This window comes from Bombyx mandarina, chromosome 25, assembly GCF_030267445.1.
Source record: "Bombyx mandarina strain Sakado chromosome 25, ASM3026744v2".
Classification (NCBI taxonomy): domain Eukaryota; kingdom Metazoa; phylum Arthropoda; class Insecta; order Lepidoptera; family Bombycidae; genus Bombyx; species Bombyx mandarina.
The window spans coordinates 1,121,736-1,141,233 of record NC_143231.1 but is presented as its reverse complement, the minus strand read 5'-3'; the positions used below and the strand labels follow the sequence as shown (position 1 = coordinate 1,141,233).

Below are 19,498 nucleotides of genomic sequence, written 5' to 3'. Positions count from 1 at the left end.
TCAAGCTACAAATAATTTATTAAGATTCAAATCAAGCGCCATTACTTTTATCGTTAAATTAATAACATTACTATTCCGTTAAATTTTCTTAAATCAAGGCTTTATTTTCAAAATATTAAAACACAACACGTCGTTCTTGAGTTACACAAGATAGTTTCATTCGGGAAACTACAGTCAAACTATATGCGCTTCTTTAAAAAATCATTCGTCTTATTATTTAGTAATCAAAATTATTTGTCAGATAATAAAAAACTGTAAAACAAACGAAAATCACAATTGTAATTCTCTATTCACAGCAAAAATGTCTTTTGTTTCCTCATTATACTTAACTAATTAATTTTTATTTTGTATTTTAGCTGGATTACGTCTCCTTACAAACTGTTTCCTCTGCAAATCGTTCTAGTCAGAGAACAAAATCGGAAATTTCTTGCTTAGTTTACAGAAACATTGTTAGGGTTTTCTTTGCTACAGAAATAAACTACTAGCTATGTCCTTAACGCGGGCAGTTTTAGTGCGTTTAGTGGAATTTTACTAACTTCAATTTTAGTTCAAAGTCATTGATGGTAACAATAAAAATTTGCTATCGAAAAATATATATATATATATATATATGGAAACCACATTTTTAGGTTAACAAATAATAGAAGCATATTCGTCAATATTTTTTTTTAACAAATACTAGATTATAGAATTTTAGAATTATCATAACATTTTTAATACTCCTTAAGCATTAATTGATGTAATTATATTCACTTCCTATAATTAGTCTAATAAATTCAATAATTATTTATTCATCACACCTTCAATAAGTTAGTGAATTGCATTTTTTAAGAATTAAGTTCATCAGAAATATTTTTTTCCTTTTCTTTTAGGCTTTTTCTATACACAGCACAAGTAATATAACAATATATTACTGTTAATGAAGTTTGAAACATAAACTTTTCGTAAAATAATACAAAAAAATCTTTATGTCGGTTTAAGATCAAAAAACGACTAAACAAAAGTGGAAGAGCAACCACATTGGTGTTGTTACTGCTCTCATAAATACTAAATAATATAATTAATTTCATTTATCCTTATCAACCTAAATTTTTATTGATTTCCAGAGATCGGCACGTGCAGACAACACACTCTCTCTGGGTGCTCCATATACAGGGTGATTTTATGTTAGAAATCAATTTAAACAAATCTATTTGAACCGTTGTTTGTGAATAATATCAAACGAATGGCTCACGAAAATAACAATTGAAGCATATATTCGTAATTACACGAGCAAGTGCAATCACCCATAGACACCACAGCCCACTTAGTTTCTACGAAGCACTGCTCTTGCTAGGGCCAGTGTTAGCAACACCTCCGGTTTGAGACCCGTCAGATCACCTACACGTCAAGGAGAAGCTGAAATAATCTCTCTAGGCTATCAGCAAAGGTAGGGAAAAAAATTGTAATCGACTTTGTCATCGAATACAACAACCGTCAAGTGTTGTCCAGGGACTGTCTCCACTCCCGTGACACACGTTCACACGACATTATTCAGTTTAAAGAAATTCCTAACATCAAAACACGACCGGGATGTCTTAAACAAAACGCTAATCAAAGGAAGCCCTCATTACCAATTACAATTATAACAACTACTTTCACAAAATATATAAAAATATGAAGAAAAAAACCAAAATAAACAATACTCAGTAACCTAATTTACTAAGCGAGCTTATAAAGATAACGCAATAAGTTATGCTTGTATGAAATTTGTGGAGAGATCAGATTTTTTATGCAAGAATGATGAAATAGACACAAAAAAAGCATATTGGTTAAAATGATCATCATCATCATACTCCTTAATTCTTGAACGGAAACTAAAATTAATGTTCTAGAAAATATAAGTGTAATTAATATTAATAATTGCTGAATCAATTAATAAAATTTCATCTATTCCAAATTTAACCCCTCATAAAATAATCCATGTTGCATTTATGAGTAAGTTTATAATATATGGTATACATAAATAACAAAACCACAATAAAAAAATATCACTTAATAATAGTCAATCACAAATCATACAAGCATAAATTAAATAGGGATACTTCTATTGTGACAGAATATTCTGTTTCACAAAAGGCAGTTAAACCTACTGAGTAAGTTGTGTCAAAAAATACTCAGTGGATTGCTTTGAAATCACCTTAAAAACTTCAACACTAGCTCACTAAAGAAATCAGATAAAGAGCACAACAATAAAAAATAATAACACGGTTGAAAGTAATAATAATTAAGGACAAACCTAATGTTTTTGTGATAACGTTAAGCATACAAGTATAAAGAGTAAAGGCACCCGTGTTGAGGCTGTGCGCCGCCCCCCAACCCGCCCCTCCCCCGCTACTTACCCTGCTGCTCCCTCACGCTGGACTTTGAGCCGATGTCTACTTTAATTCGGTTCACAGTATGCAATAATCACTAATGTCTTTGTAGGAAATTAATAGACGAGGACCTAATAACGTGGAAAATAGAAATAGTACCTCGTCCCCTCACAACATCGAGGCGACGACAACTTCTTAAATAAACATTACTTTAATTATTTAATCACCGTTGTTTTTCTAAATCCTTTATCTATATCACAATACCAAAGGATTACTATTGGTACAGGCAAGCCGATAATTAAGTCACCGTGACTGCCTTTGCTATGGATTCGATATTAACAATCAGGATACTCGCATACATATATGATTTAGTGTCCTTAAATTAAAGTAGGCTAGTGTAGAACACAAACTTGCACCGATTTTGTACTTTATAACAAACGTATTATGAGTTATAGCCCATTCGAGTTTCTCGCCGGATCTTCTCAGTGGGTCGCGTTTCCGATCCGGTGGTAGATTCTGCGAAGCACTGCTCTTACTAGGGTCAGTGTTAGCATCACTCCGGTTTGAGCCCCGTGCGCTCACCTACTAGTTAAGGTTACGCTGAAATAGCCTCTCAAGGCTATCAGCTTAGGTAGGAAAAAAAATGAGCTAGTTTAGTATCTGTAGTTATTCGTCGTCAAGTTGCGTAGTGGTTGCGAGGTGTGGGCTATCGTCGCCTCCTGAGGGCGTAGAGCGCGAGCAGCAGCAGCAGCAGCAGCAGGCAGCGTGCGGCCAGCAGGACGGCCAGCAGCAGCGCGCGCAGCAGGGCGGCGGCTGCGGCCCCCAGCGCCCTCGCCGCGCCGACCTCCGCGCTGCATCATCCCGTCCCGCACTTGCCGCTCTCGAACACTCCCTGGAACCGGAAATCAAAGGTCAAATACTTAGGCGTCACCCTCGACAGAGGAATGACATTCTGCCCCCACTTAAAGACGGTACGCGACCGCGCCGACTTCATATTAGAACGCCTCTATCCGAAGATTTGCAAGCGAAGTAAATTGTCCCTTAGAAATAAGGTGACACTCTACAAAACTTGCATACGCCCCGTCATGACCTATGCAAGTGTAGTGTTCGCTCACGCGGCCCGCACTCACTTAAAACCACTACAAGTTATTCAATTCCATTTTTGCAGGATAACCGTCGGAGCCCCGTGGTTCGTCAGGAACGTCGACCTGCACGACGACCTGGACCTAGAGTCCATCAGTAAGTATCTACAGTCGGCATCAATGCGCCACTTCGATAAAGCGACACGACACGAGAACCCTCTCATCTTGGCCGCTGGTAACTACATTCCCGATCCTGCGGACAGGCTGGAAAGCAGTCGACGTCGCCAAAAACACGTACGTCATTTCGGATCTTCCCGATCCACTAACGGTACCTCAAGCACCGGCCACCATTCTCGCCGAACCTGTCGCTTGCGACGAAGGGCTTGACGAGTAAATTAACCCACAGATACAGTCCATTGAGTTTCTCGTCGGATCTTCTCAATGGGTCGCGTTTCCGATCCGGTGGTAGATTCTGCGAAGCACGGCTCTTGCTGGGGTTCGTGTTAGCAACGTCGTCCGGTATGAGCCCCGTGAGCTCACCTACTAGTTAAGATTACGCTATTTCAGCTATTTCAGCCTCTCAAGGCTATCAGCTTAGGTAGGAAAAAAAATAACATTTGGACCGTCGGTCTACCGAGTAATATATCACCCGCTCGGTGGAAGATCTTTCCTTTCGTCGTCTAAGACATACATATATATAAGTGTACATTTAAATTAGTCTGGTGTATTCCTCCTTTGTTTATGTTGTTTCTTGCTTGCTGATTGTTTTTACTTTCTTTGTTGCTATTTTTTTGTTTCTCTAGTGTTTTCATTTGTTTATTGTATTGTACCTTTAATTGGCTTTTTGTTTCTATTATTTGTTATATTATTATACTATCTTAGTTGGCTATTGGTTCTCCTTGTAGTAAATAAATAAATAAATATGAGGGATCGGAAATAAGCGATGATTAGATTAGATGTATTGTCGGCGGCTGCTGGGAGCTGACGTACCTTTCGGAAGAAGGGCGAGAAGGCGACGAGCTTGTCCCGCGTGAGGGGCGCGGCGTGCAGCGGGGAGCGCGGGTCGGCGGCGGCCACGCGCAGCAGGCGCCGCAGGAACTGCTCCAGCGCCCCCCGCCGCGCGCGCGCCACCCCCTCGCCCGCCCACAGCGTGCGCGGCGGGAACGGGATGCCGCCCACCTGCCACCGACCACACCTCGTCACACATGCACACGACACGTCAGTACGAAATGATCTACTGCTATAACTGGGCCGAATCTGCAAAGCTCCAACTTCTTTTATTTGACTTCTTCCAAAGACTTGTTGTTAATATATAATCTGGTGGTAGAACCTCTTGTGAGTCCGCACGGCCAGGTATCACCACCCAGCCTATTTCTGCCGTGAAGCTGTAATGTGTTTCGGTTTGAAGGGTGGGGCAGCCGTTGTAACTATACTGAGACCTTAGAACTTATATCTCAAGTTGAGTGGCGGCATTTACGTTGTAGATGTCTATGAGCTCCAGTAACCACTTAACACCAGGTGAGCTGTGAGCTCGTCCAATCCAAGCAATAAAAAAAAAACTATACAGTTGGCATAAGAAATGGATCAACTTCCCTAAATTTGGACGGTTCTTAATACTTATAAGAATCGATTAATGAAAAGTGGTATAAACACTTAAAAGTGATGGTATGTGTAAGCTGCTAAACATAGAGGGAAATCAGATTAGAACGTTGTTTCATTGGCTGTGTGAGTAGCACGCACCTGCGCCGGGTAGCGCGCCCGCATCTCGAGGTAGAGGTCCCGGAAGCGCCGGTAGCGCCGCAGCAGCGAGTACCGGCAGCGCGCGCCCAGCCACACGCGCACCTCGTACTCGTGGTGCGTGCGCGCCCCCGCCCCGCGCGTCACCCACCCCGGCACGCTCACCACCGCGTCTACACAACACGCTTTATTCACTTATCTATATATTAACACGTGAAGCAAAAACTTTGTATCCCTTTTGCCGAAAATTGCGCGGACGGAGGAGCATAAAATTTCCCACACTTATAAAGAATATAGAGAAGAAGTGCACAATGTTAATATTTTTTTTAAATTATGCATAAAAGATACATTAAATCAATAAAGAAAACATTACACACACTACATACCATATATTTGACGCACACACGCATGCATACTATTACTGTCAAACTTTTGTTCTTTTTGTTGTCAAATTGAGAATAGATTAAATATTGTTTGTCTTTGTTAATATTTTTTATAGTGTATTCTTGGCGAAATTTGTGATTATAGAAGTAGAAAATACAATCATAATAGTGTACAAACTTACAATTCCAATTAATTATAGTCGAATTTCGACTACTGCGGCACCTGTAGTTTTATTTAATACTAGTTGACCTGGCACACTTCGTAGTGCCTCAATCGATAAATAAAAGACCTAAACTTTTGTATAAAATAATAAACTTAAAACAAAGAAGAGTAATCCGTCCGACGCATCAAAGGAAAAATAAAATTGTTATTTTTATTTAATTCCCAGCATTTTCATATTTATCTACCTTTTAAACCTTCTCTGGACTTCCACAAATAATTCAAGACCAAAATTAGCCAAATTGGTCCAACCGTTCTCGAGTTTTAGCGAGACTAACGAGCAGCAATTCATTTTTATATATAGAGATATTTTGTACACACAGCTGTTAGAAGAAACACGACAATAAGGATACAGAGTACAAGGGCACTACTTATTTCATGTTGAAATCTCTTCCAGTAGGCCCGCAGAAGGAAAGAAGAATTAGGAATACATACCTAGTGCATACAGTAAACATTACCTACAATAATATATACATATTACAAGATACAAAATAATATATATACATATACATACAAATGCACACACACACACACATATAGTGCCTACGTTGCCTACGTTTGCCGCTAGGGGCGCTGTTCCAACTGCATTAAAATTTGAGTTAACTTTTACGCTATCTCGATAGCTATCTCGTTAAAAAACTAGCGCTAAGCACACGGCTGTCACCGCGTCGTCTGACTTAACGTTGCTACGATAACATTAATGTTCACATATATGACGAAGTTATCTTATCAGTATTAGAAGCGTTGCCCTAACATTTGTTACGGTTCCATTGCTGCCTGAGAAATGAAATTTTAATTCTAAAACTTACTAAAATCTATGGGGTGAGTTAGACCTCCGTTGTCCGTTGATTCCTGCAACAACGCATCAGAGTTTGAGATAAGAATATATGTGGAACGTTCAGATCAAGTTGTGTAATTATACAGTACTTCATGGTTTCATCCTCCTGTTTGTTTTAGTCGCGGTGTCATGACCACATGTCAACAATACCATAAACAATAATGTGTAACATCGCTAGCTTGCTAAGAAGTGCAACTTCTCTGACGGTAAAGAGAGGTTGTTATTATCTGTTTCTTTTTCTATAACATTTCTAATGAGAAACCTTCAAAGAAGTTTAACTTCGAATATTACTTATTTTACTGGTGGTAGGACCTCTTGTAAGTCCGCACTTGTAGGTACCACCACCCTGCCTATTTCTGCCGTGAAGCAGTAATGCGTTTCGGTTTGAAGGGTAGGGCAGCCGTTGTAACTATACTTGAGACCTTACAATTTATATCTAAGGTGGGTGGCGCATTTGCGCTGTAGATGTCTATGGGTTCCATGAACCACTTAACACCAGATGGGCTGCGAGCTCGTCCATCTATCTAAGAAATAAAAAAGGTCGCTAATAGCAGAAGTGCAACTTCTCTGACGGTACAGAGAGGTAGTTATTATCCGTTTCTTTTTCTATAGCATTTCTAATGAGAAACCTTCAAAGAAGTTTAACTTCTGAGATGCGGTTAGTCTTTTGGCAACTGACCTCGAGCGGTAGATGCACGAGCGTGGGCGCGACGGCTCCGTTGCGTGCGGGCGCGTCGGGCTCCAGCGCGCGGCGCAGCGGGTCGTCCCACGCGTCCGGCTGCTCCGCGGGCAGCTCGTCGTTGGACGTCGACACGTTGTCCGACGCCTCCAGCTCTTGCTCCTTCAGCCTAATGGTGACGCGGTGTTGGATAATGATAATGAACTCCAGGTCAAGATATGCCTATATATCTGCTTATAGCGACTAAGCTTTTGGGTTAAACTTGTATATAGCTAAAAGCGCTCAATCCCAATAATGGATGGAATTATTTCGACGCCATTTGCGATCATTAACAAAACACAATCTAATTAACACTCTACTTATACCGTTTGCAAAGGTCATTTTTTTAAGGTTAAGGATACTGAATGAGCCTATATAAGCGAGTTTTAAGAACTCAGAATAAGTAACGATCGATGGAATTACTTTGAACTACTGTAACAGAATACATAATACTAGCATCGCTGCCGTATCTTTATTATGAAAATATTAGTGAAGTTTGACGTCACAATTCAATACTGTGCTCTATAACCAAACAAATAAAATGTATGAAATTCAAACTCTTATAACCTCCAGTTTGGGGGGGTTTTCAATTTATTTTCGTTGGCAATCCGCATCTATTGTTATATTTAAAAAAAAAGTCATAGATTATTTTCCTACAGTGACTGTGTAAGTTTCAAACGGACACACAGCAGAGACCTGTTGAGCAGAGGGTCGGTGAGGACTCCGTTTCCGTTCTCGGCGCCGGGGTCGTCCGTGGCGACCTGCATGTCGCTCTCGGAGAGGGTGAGGGAGGGAGTTTCCTGTATCGGAGTGACCATCATCGACCTCCTGTTCTGCGGGCTGTCGAAGAACGAATACTGCAGCGCCATCTCCAATCTGACGTATTTCTTTTGAAGCTCTTGGAGAACCTTAGTTCAAATAGAAATTAAGCTATTACATTTTTATATTGGAAGTCGTCGTGGCCTAAAGGATAAAACGTCCGGTGCATTCGTATATAGCGATGCACCGGTGTTCGAATCCCGCACGCGGGTAGCAATTTTTCTAATGAAATACGTACTCAACAAATTTTCACGACTGACTTCCGCGGTGAAGGAATAATATCGTGTAATAAAAATCAAACCCGCAAATTATAATTTGCGTAATCACTGGTGGTAGGACCTCTTGGGAGTCCGCACGGGTAGGTACCACCACCCCGCCTATTTCTGCCGTCAAGCAGTAATGCGTTTCGGTTTGAAGGGCGGGGCAGCCGTTGTAACTATACTGAAACCTTAGAACTTATATCTCAAGGTGGGTGGCGCATTTACGTTGTAGATGTCTATGGGCTCCAGTAACCACTTAACATCAGGTGGGCTGTGAGCTCGTCCATCAATCTAAGCAATAAATAAAATTTATTGAAGAACGCCCTGTATAAGCCCTTTTTGAAAAAAGCATTAAGGATAAGGTTCATGTGCTTTTGTATTTACAGACACTCGAGCTTTAAATTTATTTTTAGATTAATTACTTGAAGAGCACCTTCTTAGGTCGTATAAATATAACTTATCATACTTATCTACAATTTATTTATAAAAGAGCAGTTATCGTTTAAAATATTAAAAAGTTTAAGATTATTAATGTAGTTTTAAATCGAAACAATTTTTTTTCTATTCTGATGACCTGGGTCCAGGGTATTAAGCCAAAGTAATAATGTCACTGTACTGTCATCGGACGTCAAAAATTTTTTTTTACTTTTTTTGTTGCTTTTGCAGACGAGCATACGGCCCACCTGATGGTGAGTGGTTACCATCATCCATCATAATTTAGAGGCCAGTACTTCAGCAATGCCAGGGGCAGAGCCAAGCCGGTGCCGTTAAGTACTCAACACAAGCCTCGAATTTTTAATGGATTGATTTGTAGAACCAGTGGTCCCCCCCCCTCGAGTCCCTTACCGCAATCTGCCTGTTTAGTTCCTCCTTCGAGCAGTCGTTCTCCAGTGAAGAGATGACGAGCATCTTCTGTGAAGCTATCCGAGAGCACAGCCTCTGCATCGCGCGCAGTGCCTCTGCTTCGGTCACTTGTCGCCGCCCCGACTTACTGTCGCCTGTGACGGTACCATATAAAACTAAAATATATGTGTGATGCTGTGTTGCAAGATAAAAAAATATATATTTAATTTCCTATTAAAAACATTCAAAGACCGGACCACTTCATTTTTTTTTTCTACCTGTCCTAGTAGTAGCTTCGAGACTTTTTAGCGGGAACGCGAGGAGTGAAGTTGTGTGCTTTATTTTATTTTGTCTATTTAGTGTTTCTTCAGGTTTAAATGTGTAAAAACGATGGTTTATTAACTGTTTAATATTTGTGAAAGTGCACAAATATGGGAAAATTAAACAAAGCCGCTAGACGTAACTTCTCGGGATCCTCCAAAAAGTCCACTGAAAAAATCACATTAAATGACCATTTTACTGTGATTATATTTCATCCCATATCATCTCATCCCATTTCATTTCATTTCATCCCAAATCCCAGTTGATTAATGTCTCACCTTAATCATTTTCATTTTATTTAATTTCACGCCATATTATCATTTTTCATAAAAATAAGATTATAAATTAAAATAAGACATGACTTAAAGGTCTTTAGTTACCATGTCATAACATCCCTTAAAAAAGCTTCAAGAGGTTATGCCAGCTTCAACTAACGCGAGCTCAGAGGGCTCAGCCTGGGAGGATTTGCCAACCCTAGCAAGAGCAACGCTTCGCAGAATCTACCAGCGGATCGGAAACGCGACCTACTGAGAAAATCCAGCGAGAATCGTCTTTGGTTCTGTCTTTTGTGCAACACTCCATTCCATGAGGAATGTTATTGTTTGACATGATGTAGTCACCTTCTTGAATGATTTTTGCTAAACTGGTACTTGGGTTATTTTCGTTGTGAAAAGAGCCACTCTGAGCTCTAGGACATTAACTGTCAAAAGTGCCGTACTAAGTTAAATGGTAGGCAGCGGCTTGGCTCACCCCTGGCCTTGCTGAAGTCCATGGGCGACGGTAGCCACTCACCATCAGTTACTCGTCTGCCTACAAGGATAATAAATTAATAAAAAAAACGCACCATAATTTGTTCACCGATACTTATAACCTCATTACGAGGTCAGCCATTCATTGATTCTCAAAGTTTAGTCAATGATACTTGCGAAAATTGATATTAAAACTTGCCTCAGCCAGCGCATACTAATAAAAACAACAATTACTTGGTTTCAATGACTATGCGAACACAGTTTCTTACCAGTTATCTTTCTTCTGTATTTTGCTCTCTGGTGTCTCTCTTCCGGCGACCTGTCCATGGAGCTGGACGACTGGCCCTCCACTATCCTGGGCTGCGGAAACGACACCACAACCGGTTATTAAACCGACCCTCTGGTAAAAGTTGTAAATATTTTTGAGCACACATTCTAGACGCATTTAGGATTACTAGTGGTCCCGCAGTAGTCGAAATTCGACTATTAATTGAAATTATAAGTTTATACACTATTATGATTCTGTTGTCAAAGATTATTATACTTCTTTAATCACAGATTTCACCAAGACTACACTTTAGACAAATAATAATAAAGACAAAACGATATTTAATCTATTCTCAATTTGACAACAGACTATAACAATAAGAAAAGTTTGAAAATAAACAATGAGTATACATATATGTATATACATATGTGTGTGTCAAATACATGGTAGTGTGTGTAATATATGGTAGTGTGTATAATGTTTTCTTTATTGATTTAATGTATCTTTTATGCATTATTTTTAAAAAATATTAGCATTGTGCACTTCTTTATATTCTCTATAAGTATGGAAAATTTTATACTCCTCCATTCGCGCAATTTTCGTAAAAAGGGGTACAAAGTTTTTGCTTCACGTATTAATATATAGATTAGTTTACCTTGTGATAGTCTTCAGTGCTGGACATATCGTCGCTGTCGTCGGGCACGGGGCCCAGCCGGAAGTTCGGCTGCGGGGGGCCGCGGGGGGGCGAGCTCTGCGGGGAGCTGCGGGGGGGCGAGCTCTCCGGGGGGAATGACTTCGGGGTGGTGGAGCTCGCGGTCTGGTACTCCTCCGCGTTCAGCGAGTCGGGACACGCCAGAGGATCTAGACTCAGACTGAGGCTGCACGGAAGACTTTTTGATTAGCATCCAAAGTAGTTTTATCATCATTTTTTTTGAACATTGGTGTTAGGCCCTATACAATTATCAAAAAAATTATCTATAGCCTCCGGTAACTTGTTGACATCAGATGAGCTGTAAGTTCAATTGCCATTCTTAGTGCCATGCCTGCCATAAAAAAAAATTACAATAAAAACTCATCCGGATTTTCGTGCTTACTTGATTCTTTTGTCCCGGAACTCATCCCGTTCATCAGCGGAGAGTGGGTCCAGCACCTCCTCGCGGGGAGTCCTGCGCAGCACCAGCTCGGACTTGCTGCGCTTCACTCCTACCGTGGGCGACGCTTGACTGTCACCTTCTGCACGAAAACAAAGCATATGAAGATCAGACGAGAGCTCAACACAAAGAGGTTTAAATCTCATTTATATTGTACAGCGGATGTCCCCCATGTCCCAGGCGCGACAGTCAGGACCGGCCCCCTCGAACTCACAACAAGCACATCTCCCGTGTGCTTAGTACGAGTTTTTTAACGTTCTCGATAACGTAAAAGTTAACTCAAATTTGTATGGAGTTAGAGAGTTTGCCTACGTTAGCCGCTAGGGGTGCTGTTCCAACTGCATACAAATTTGAGTTAGTCTTTACGCTAGCCGCCGGTAACTACATTCCCGATCCTGCGGACCGAATGGTAAACAGTCGACGTCGCTCTCAACACGTCATTTCGTTTCCCCCGATCCACTAATGGAGCTTTTAGGTACCCCAAGCACCGGTCACCGTCCTTGTCGAACACGTCGCTTGCAACTAAGAGCTTGACGAGTAAACTAACCCACATACACAGCCCACTGAGTTTCTCGCCGAATCCTTCAGTGGGTCGCTTTTCCGTCCGGTGGTAGATTCTGCGAAGAACTGCTCTTGCTAGGGTTCGTGTTAGCAAAGTCGTCAGGTTTGAGCCCCATGAGCTCACCTACTAGTTAAGGCTACTCTGAAATGGTCGCTCAAGACCATCAGCTTAGATTTAAAAAAAAAACGCTTTCGAGAACGTTAAAAAACTCGCCCTAAGCACACGGCTATTGTGATTCCTTCGGGTTTCGCGACCGCAAACTTATGCGGCCTACACGCGACCCTAAAATCAGTGGCGATATAGACGACAATAATCGTCCCTAAATCGTGAGCTTGCTCTAAGCGATTTTAGAGTTTAGGGTAAACAATAAAAATCGGGTTACTATTTGCCTGTACACGAGGTGATTTAGGGTACGATTTAGTCCACCAGTGTCCCGATATCGCAACTGATTTTAGGGTCGTTTGTGGGCCGCAATTATGATTGAAAGATTACTGGTGGCCCGAAGGCCTTTCCAGTTTCACCAGTGCAGGTGGGCGAGCAAAGGCTCAGCCAGGAGGGGTGGGATTTGCTAACAACTGCCCGAGCGCCTCCGAAGGAGACCTAACAACTCAAGAGCAATTGCTTCGCGAATGAATCTACTACCGGATCGGAATCGCGACCCGCTGAGAAGATCCGGCGAGAAACTCAGCGGGCTGATGCATGGGTTAGGTTGCACGTCGACCTCTTTGTCGAGTTCGACGAGTACGGTTACCGGGGTGCCTAAGCCTGCTCCTAGTGTTAGAGCTGAAGGCGTCTAATGCAAAGGTTATTGGATCTTATGGATCCGTAAGGACGTGTCTAGGGCGTCGACGGTGACTGGTTCCTGCATGATCAGGATTGGGGGAGTAGTCAGCGGCGGGAACGATAAGGCGATTATCATGACGCATAGCCTTATCGAAGTACCGTTCCAACGCTGACTTCATGTAATTCCGAATAGATTCGTAGGTGACATCCGACGTGTCGAGTGTTGCGCACCTGTGGGCGCGGCGGGCGTGAGGTCGGCGGCGAGCGCGCGGCGCAGGCCCAGCTCCTGCACGGCCAGCAGCGCCAGCTCGGCCTGCAGCCGTTCCACCTTCACGCGCTGGTTCGACACCGACCGCACCCGGCTCTGCAGCTCCTCCTCCAGCTCTACCAGCTCTCTCTTCTGCACACCAACATATCATTTGTGGTTTTTTTTTATTGCTTAGATGGGTGGACGAGCTCATAGCCCACTTGGTGCTAAGTGGTTACTGGGGCCCAAATACATATATACAACGTAAATGCGCCACCCACCTTGAGATATAAGTTCTAAGGTCTCAAATACTTGTGCCATATGCCATAAATCCAGTACTGGTGTTTAATATTGGTGTTTTGTACTGGTGTCTAGTAATTGGTGTCCAGTACTGGTGTCCAGAATTAGAGGCCAGTACTGGTGTCCAGTATTAGAGGCCAGTACTGGTTTCCAGTATTAGAGGCCAGTACTGGTGTCTAGTATTAGAGGCCAGTACTGGTGTCCAGAATTAGAGGCCAGTACTGGTGTCCAGTATGGGTGTCCAGAATTAGAGGCCAGTACTGGTGTCCAGTATTGGTGTCCAGTATTAGAGGCCAGTACTGGTTTCCAGTATGGGTGTCCAGTACTGGTGTCCAGTATTAGAGGCCAGTACTGGTTTCTAGTATGGGTGTCTAGTACTGGTGTCGAGTATTAGAGGCCAGTACTGGTTTCCAGTACTGGTGTCTAGTACTGGTGTCCAGAATTAGAGGCCAGTACTGGTGTCCAGTATTAGAGGCCAGTACTAGTTTCCAGTATGGGTGTCTAGTACTGGTGTCGAGTATTAGAGGCCAGTACTGGTTACTAGTACTGGTGTCGAGTATTAGAGGCCAGTACTGGTTACCAGTACTGGTGTCCGGAATTAGAGGCCAGTCCAGAATTAGAGGTAAGTGGACTTTCCAGCAGGACTCTGCACCTGGTCACAAGGCACGAACTACCCAAGTTACAACGGCTGCCCCACCTTTCAAACCGAAAAGCATTAGTGCTTCACGGCAGAAATGGCGGGGTGGTAGTACCTACTCGCGCGAACTCACAAGAGGTCCTACCACCAGTAATTACGCAAATTATAATTTTTCGGGTTTCATTTTTATTACACGATGTTATTCCTTCACCGTGGAAGTCAATCGTGAACATTTGTTGAGTACGTATTTTATTAGAAAAATTGGTACCCGCCTGAGATTCGAACATCGGTGCATCGCTCAACACGAATTCACCGAACGTTTTATCCTTAAGGCCACGGCGACTTACAAAACTGTAAGTCAGTCTTTCTCAAAGTGGGCGATAACGCCCCCTGGGGGGCGTTTGAAACCTAGAGGGGGGCGTTAAGGGGCCCAGGAAAAAATGGGGGGCGTTGATGTGGGTTAGGGGGGCGCTGTAAAATTTGTAATTTCATTTACTTAATTTACCCAATACCGTCCAATGTCAAATAGTACAGTAAGCCTAAACAGCTCACTTATTGTAAAAATTGCTTACTATTTTATTTCTATATTATAATACGTTGGGGAAAAAGTTTCTTCGCATTTTTTAAGAACATTCACAACATTTTTTGATATAGTTTATTCGCATTAAAGTAAAGTATGTCGGTACCATTTTGTTCGATAGCTTTTTGCCATCTTGTAGGTAGGGACATGATCCCATTGCTATAGAAAATTTGGGGCTTTTGATCAAAATACCGCGACAATTGGTTTTGGCAGTCCTCTCGTGATGTTAACCTGACACTGCCTAAAAAATTCTGAAGAGACCGAAACAGGTAGAAATCTGAAGGTGCAAGGTAACACCTCCCAGCCAAGCTCTCTTAATTTTTGCTGAGTGGCTAAAGATGTGTGAGGTCTAGCGTTATCGTGATGAAAAACCACACACCTTGATTTATTCCGGTTGATTAATTCCGGCCGCTTTCTCTCAACTTCTTGCTTTATTCTTATCAGTTGTTCGCAGTAGAGTTCAGAATCGATGGTCCTGCCTGGTGGTAACAGCTCATAATGTATAATGCCCTTCCAACCCCACTACACACACAGCATCACCTTGTTGCGAGTTAACCCGGGTTTTGCCAGAGTCTGTGAAGCCTAACCGGCCTTCGACCACAACCTTTCTCGTACGTTCTTGTCGTACGTGATCCACTTTTCATCACTAGTTATCAGCTTCTTCAAAAATGGTTCGGTTTCATTACGTCGTAATAAAGAATCACCAATGAGTACACGGTTCATTAGGTTTCTTTCAGTGAGCTTTTTTGTGTACCCAGTTTTTTTCAAGTGCGCCATAACTATTTTGTGGACAATTCCCAGTTCTTCAGTTACGTCGTAACTACTGATATGCCGATCTTGCCCTACTTTTTCAAAAATGACATCGATTTTATCCGTAATAGGGCGACCAGAGCGACGTGCATTTTTGACATCAAAAATTTCGGATTGAAAACGCTTAAACCAAATTTGTGCTACTCTCACAGACACTGCACTAGGTCCATAAACATCGCAATATTTTTTCACGGCTGGCGTTGCTTTTTCACCTTTTTTGTAGTAAAATTTTAAAATGTATCGAATGTCTTCATTAGATTCACTCGTCTTGACAGTACGGAAAATAAATAAAATCACACATCTGCCTAATTTTAATTTGGAATTATCTTCTTTCGAACTTAAACTTTTAATGATACCAAAACCAGCCAGATACAAATAGTATAGCCAAGGAGATTTTATTACAAGTTCATACATTTTTAAGCTATTGCATAGCTTTTATCGCGGGCCTTGAGCGTGGCGACCGAATCATGAAATTCCGTAACGAAAAAAACCTAACATCCCTCACTCCGCCTACCATGTAGCTCGCATTCAACACATTCACACGTTGCGCTTGTGTAGTGTTTGTGAATAAGCGCGTGGCGTGACGTCACACTGCATGCGCATCATGAAAAGTCTGCCCATCTCTCTCTCGCGCGGTTTAGCTTATGAGTATGAAGGGGACAGTTAAGGTTTTGCCTTTATTAAGGTTTAATATAGCGTGGTCTTCTTTTATTATTGTTTTAATATTAAATTATCATTGTCTAATTATAATGTCATAAGTTGATAAAAAATGCTATCCAATAGCTTTACCGCCGCAGTTCCCGAGTGCCACACGTTTTTTTTTTGGCAAGAGGAAATCGCCGGACTTCCGCCCTTCACTGGGGTTGGAGGGCGGGGCATGTCGGAGTCGAACCGACTAAAACCTCTTGTCGCTCAACAACCAGCATCCAAACCTTGCATGAGACAGAGCTCATCAAAAGGCAAAGGAGGGAAAGTGAAGCGTTTAGTGCGGAGCACATCTCTCCCATCACCCTCCCCCTCGGGACGCCGGACTGGTGGTCGTCGGCGCCACGACCACCAGTCCTCTCGGTCAGCGGGCTGCCCGAAGCCCGCCTAGATGGCGCCCGTTAGAATGGTCTATCCTACGGAATACCCCGCTGGGTCAGAACCAGCGTGGGTTGAGAATAGCCGGCCTTCCATCACCTGGATGCTCATGCGTAAAACGTATGCAGATCAGCTTGCGCGTCGTCTTCTTAGGCCCCCTTCGCCGGTCCCCAGGCCGACATGTGAGGGAGATCCGAAACACTTAGAGGGCCAGGGCTTGGGCGAGATTCGCCTCCCTGGACCCCGCTCGATGGCGACGGGCCTGTGCATCTCTCACGCGCCCCGCCACCTCCTTTAGCGAGATGGTGCACTCGCAGAAGTCGAGCATCGCCTTTCACGACTCGTCGTCACCGAGCATCGATGCCAGAGCACTCGGCAACGACAAGTCGTTTCCTATTTTTGCGACGAGGACACGCCGCCACCCCTCCCATGTGGGGCAGGCGACGAGCGTATGCTCTGCCGTGTCCAAGTCGCAACCACAATGGTGGCACTCTGCCGTCGGCTCGGCTCCGATCCGGTGCAGGAACTCACCGAAGCAACCATGCCCAGTGAGTACCTGCGTGAGCCGGAAAGTGAGGCGTCCTCTGTCACGATTTACCCAATTCAGAAGAACCGGGCGAATCGCCTCGACGGTCCTACGACCAGCCGAAGGATCGACCAGCCGCCTGGACCATGACTCCAGCACGGACCGCCGAGATTAGGCCCTCCGCGCTCTGACCACACCGAGCCTGGGACGCGCCACGCCCCGGGCACGAAGGTTAGCCCGCCACTGATAGTCAGCGGCGGGCGCCTTTGCCTCCAGGACCCAAGGCGGCGTCCCAGCCAGTACACACGCCGCCTCGAAAGAGATGGTGCGAAACCACGGATGATCCTGACCGCGATGGTGCGTTGCGGCCGTTGCAGCAACTTCGCTACCCCCACGGCCAGTGACTGGCCCCACGCGGGCGCCTCGTATAAGGCGCGTCACCTGGTCAGGCCCCCGATGTTGGGAAGAAGCCGGCTTAACATGCCGGCCACCCCCAACAAACGAGGGACCAGGTTCTGAAAGTGAACACGGAAGGTCCAACGACTGTCCAGAATGAGGCCGAGGTACTTCAACTGCACCCCGACCCGATACGGACGCCTCCAACCATGATATGGGCATCTACAGGTGGCACTCTCCGCGGCCTGTGGAACCACATGGCCTCGGTTTTACTGAGTGTCACGTCGAGGCCTAATCTCCTGATTTTGCCGATGACATGCGCCACTCCAGCGGTGGCAAGACGAGCAAACTCAGCAAAACTCCCCCCGGGACATGACCAGCGTGTCGTCTGCGTAACAGATTACGCTTAGGTCCGAGAGGAGGGCACCTCTCAGTACCCAGTCATACCCGATATTCCACAAAAGGGGGCCGAGCACCGAGCCCTGTGGAACACCGCGCACGACCGGGAACCTGTGCACGATCCCACCGTGCTCAGTACACGTGACCGATCTGTCCTCCAAGTAGGAAGCCACTAGTCGGCGAAGGTAGGGAGGGGGCACTCCGTGTCTTACCAGGGGCATTTTTTTAAATAAAAGAACACTTATTGCGGCATAACTATAATAGTTAGACATATTCTGTCGCGACACTTTTTGTAAATAATAATGTTTTTTACAAAGTCGTTGTACATTATTTTAATCTATCATCAATCGTTTTCGTAGGGCACGCGACGTAAATAATATTTAAGGTAAAAATTTTTTACACCTTGGGTTATTGGAGTTTTAGTAAGGATGCCTAATTTTTTTCAAAAAAGAATATGGCCTATGTCACTCGGGAATTCGAGGGCGGCACTGAAAATTTCGGGAATTAACGAAGTGACACAACATTACTATTTAAAAATGTATTTATTGCTTTTCGAAGTATTCTCCGCGAAATTTGACCACATTTTTCCATACGATGGAACCAATTATTGAAGCAACCATTCCATTCGGAAGTTGGGGTCTCCAAAATGGCCGTTTTGTAGGCGTCCACAGCTTCTTCAGGTGATGAAAATCTCTGTCCACGCAATTTATTCTTTATTTTAGGGAAAGTATAGAAATCATTAAGGCTTAGGTCGGGGATGTACGGCGGATGGTCTAATAATTCTATGTTTTATTGCTCTAAAAACTCTTTTGTTCTGTGCGTGGTGTGAGAACTCGCATTGTCGTGATGGAGGATGATGCGGCGGTTGCAGTTCTCTTTACGGAGTTCAAAAACGACCTGTGGCAAACAAATGCTAGCATACCATTCTGCATTAACCGTTCTTTGTCCCTCAAGAGGAATAGTCGTAACATGGCCGGTTTTGGAGACAAACGTGGACACCATTTTTTTTGCAACACTCCGTGAACGAACAATTTTTGTTGGCTTTAACTCATTTTCCAACACCCAAACTCGTGACTGGTTTTTTGTTTCGGGTTCGTACGCGTATATCCAGGATTCGTCACCTGATACAATGTTGTATACAGCATTTGAGGATCCTGCGTGGAATCTTTCGAGAGTTCTGACGCACCAAGTAATGCGAGCCGCTTTTTGCTCTTCACAAAGCGAATGCGGTATCCATCGGGAAAACAACTTTTTTACATCTAATTGTTCATGCAAGATTATTTGTATTTGACTCATACCAATGTCTAAAGTTGCCTGAATTTCGCGGTATGTCACACGTCGATCTTCCTCAATCAGCTTACGCACAGCATCAGCGTTTTCTTGGGTGACTGCAGTTTTTGGACGACCTTGACGGGGATCATCACTGAGCTTG

The 19,498-nt window shown here is 43.5% G+C and overlaps 1 protein-coding gene across 2 annotated transcripts in view; it reads right to left on the bottom strand.

Annotated features, from left to right (window-relative positions):
* Positions 1–3,002: 3,002 nt before the first annotated feature.
* Klp98A (kinesin-like protein 98A) overlaps positions 3,003–19,498 on the bottom strand; it is a 52,053-nt gene continuing 35,557 nt past the window's right edge. For both annotated transcript variants that reach the window (XM_028181636.2, XM_089738310.1), the window contains 11 exons: positions 13,320–13,488; positions 11,687–11,825; positions 11,248–11,470; positions 10,594–10,684; positions 9,258–9,409; positions 8,029–8,240; positions 7,294–7,462; positions 6,586–6,628; positions 5,177–5,346; positions 4,427–4,615; positions 3,003–3,246 (listed from right to left, as the gene is read on the bottom strand). In XM_028181636.2, coding sequence (XP_028037437.2) covers positions 3,211–3,246; positions 4,427–4,615; positions 5,177–5,346; positions 6,586–6,628; positions 7,294–7,462; positions 8,029–8,240; positions 9,258–9,409; positions 10,594–10,684; positions 11,248–11,470; positions 11,687–11,825; positions 13,320–13,488 — 1,593 coding nt within the window. In that variant the 3' untranslated portion in view covers positions 3,003–3,210. The remainder of the gene's footprint in view (positions 3,247–4,426; positions 4,616–5,176; positions 5,347–6,585; positions 6,629–7,293; positions 7,463–8,028; positions 8,241–9,257; positions 9,410–10,593; positions 10,685–11,247; positions 11,471–11,686; positions 11,826–13,319; positions 13,489–19,498) is intronic.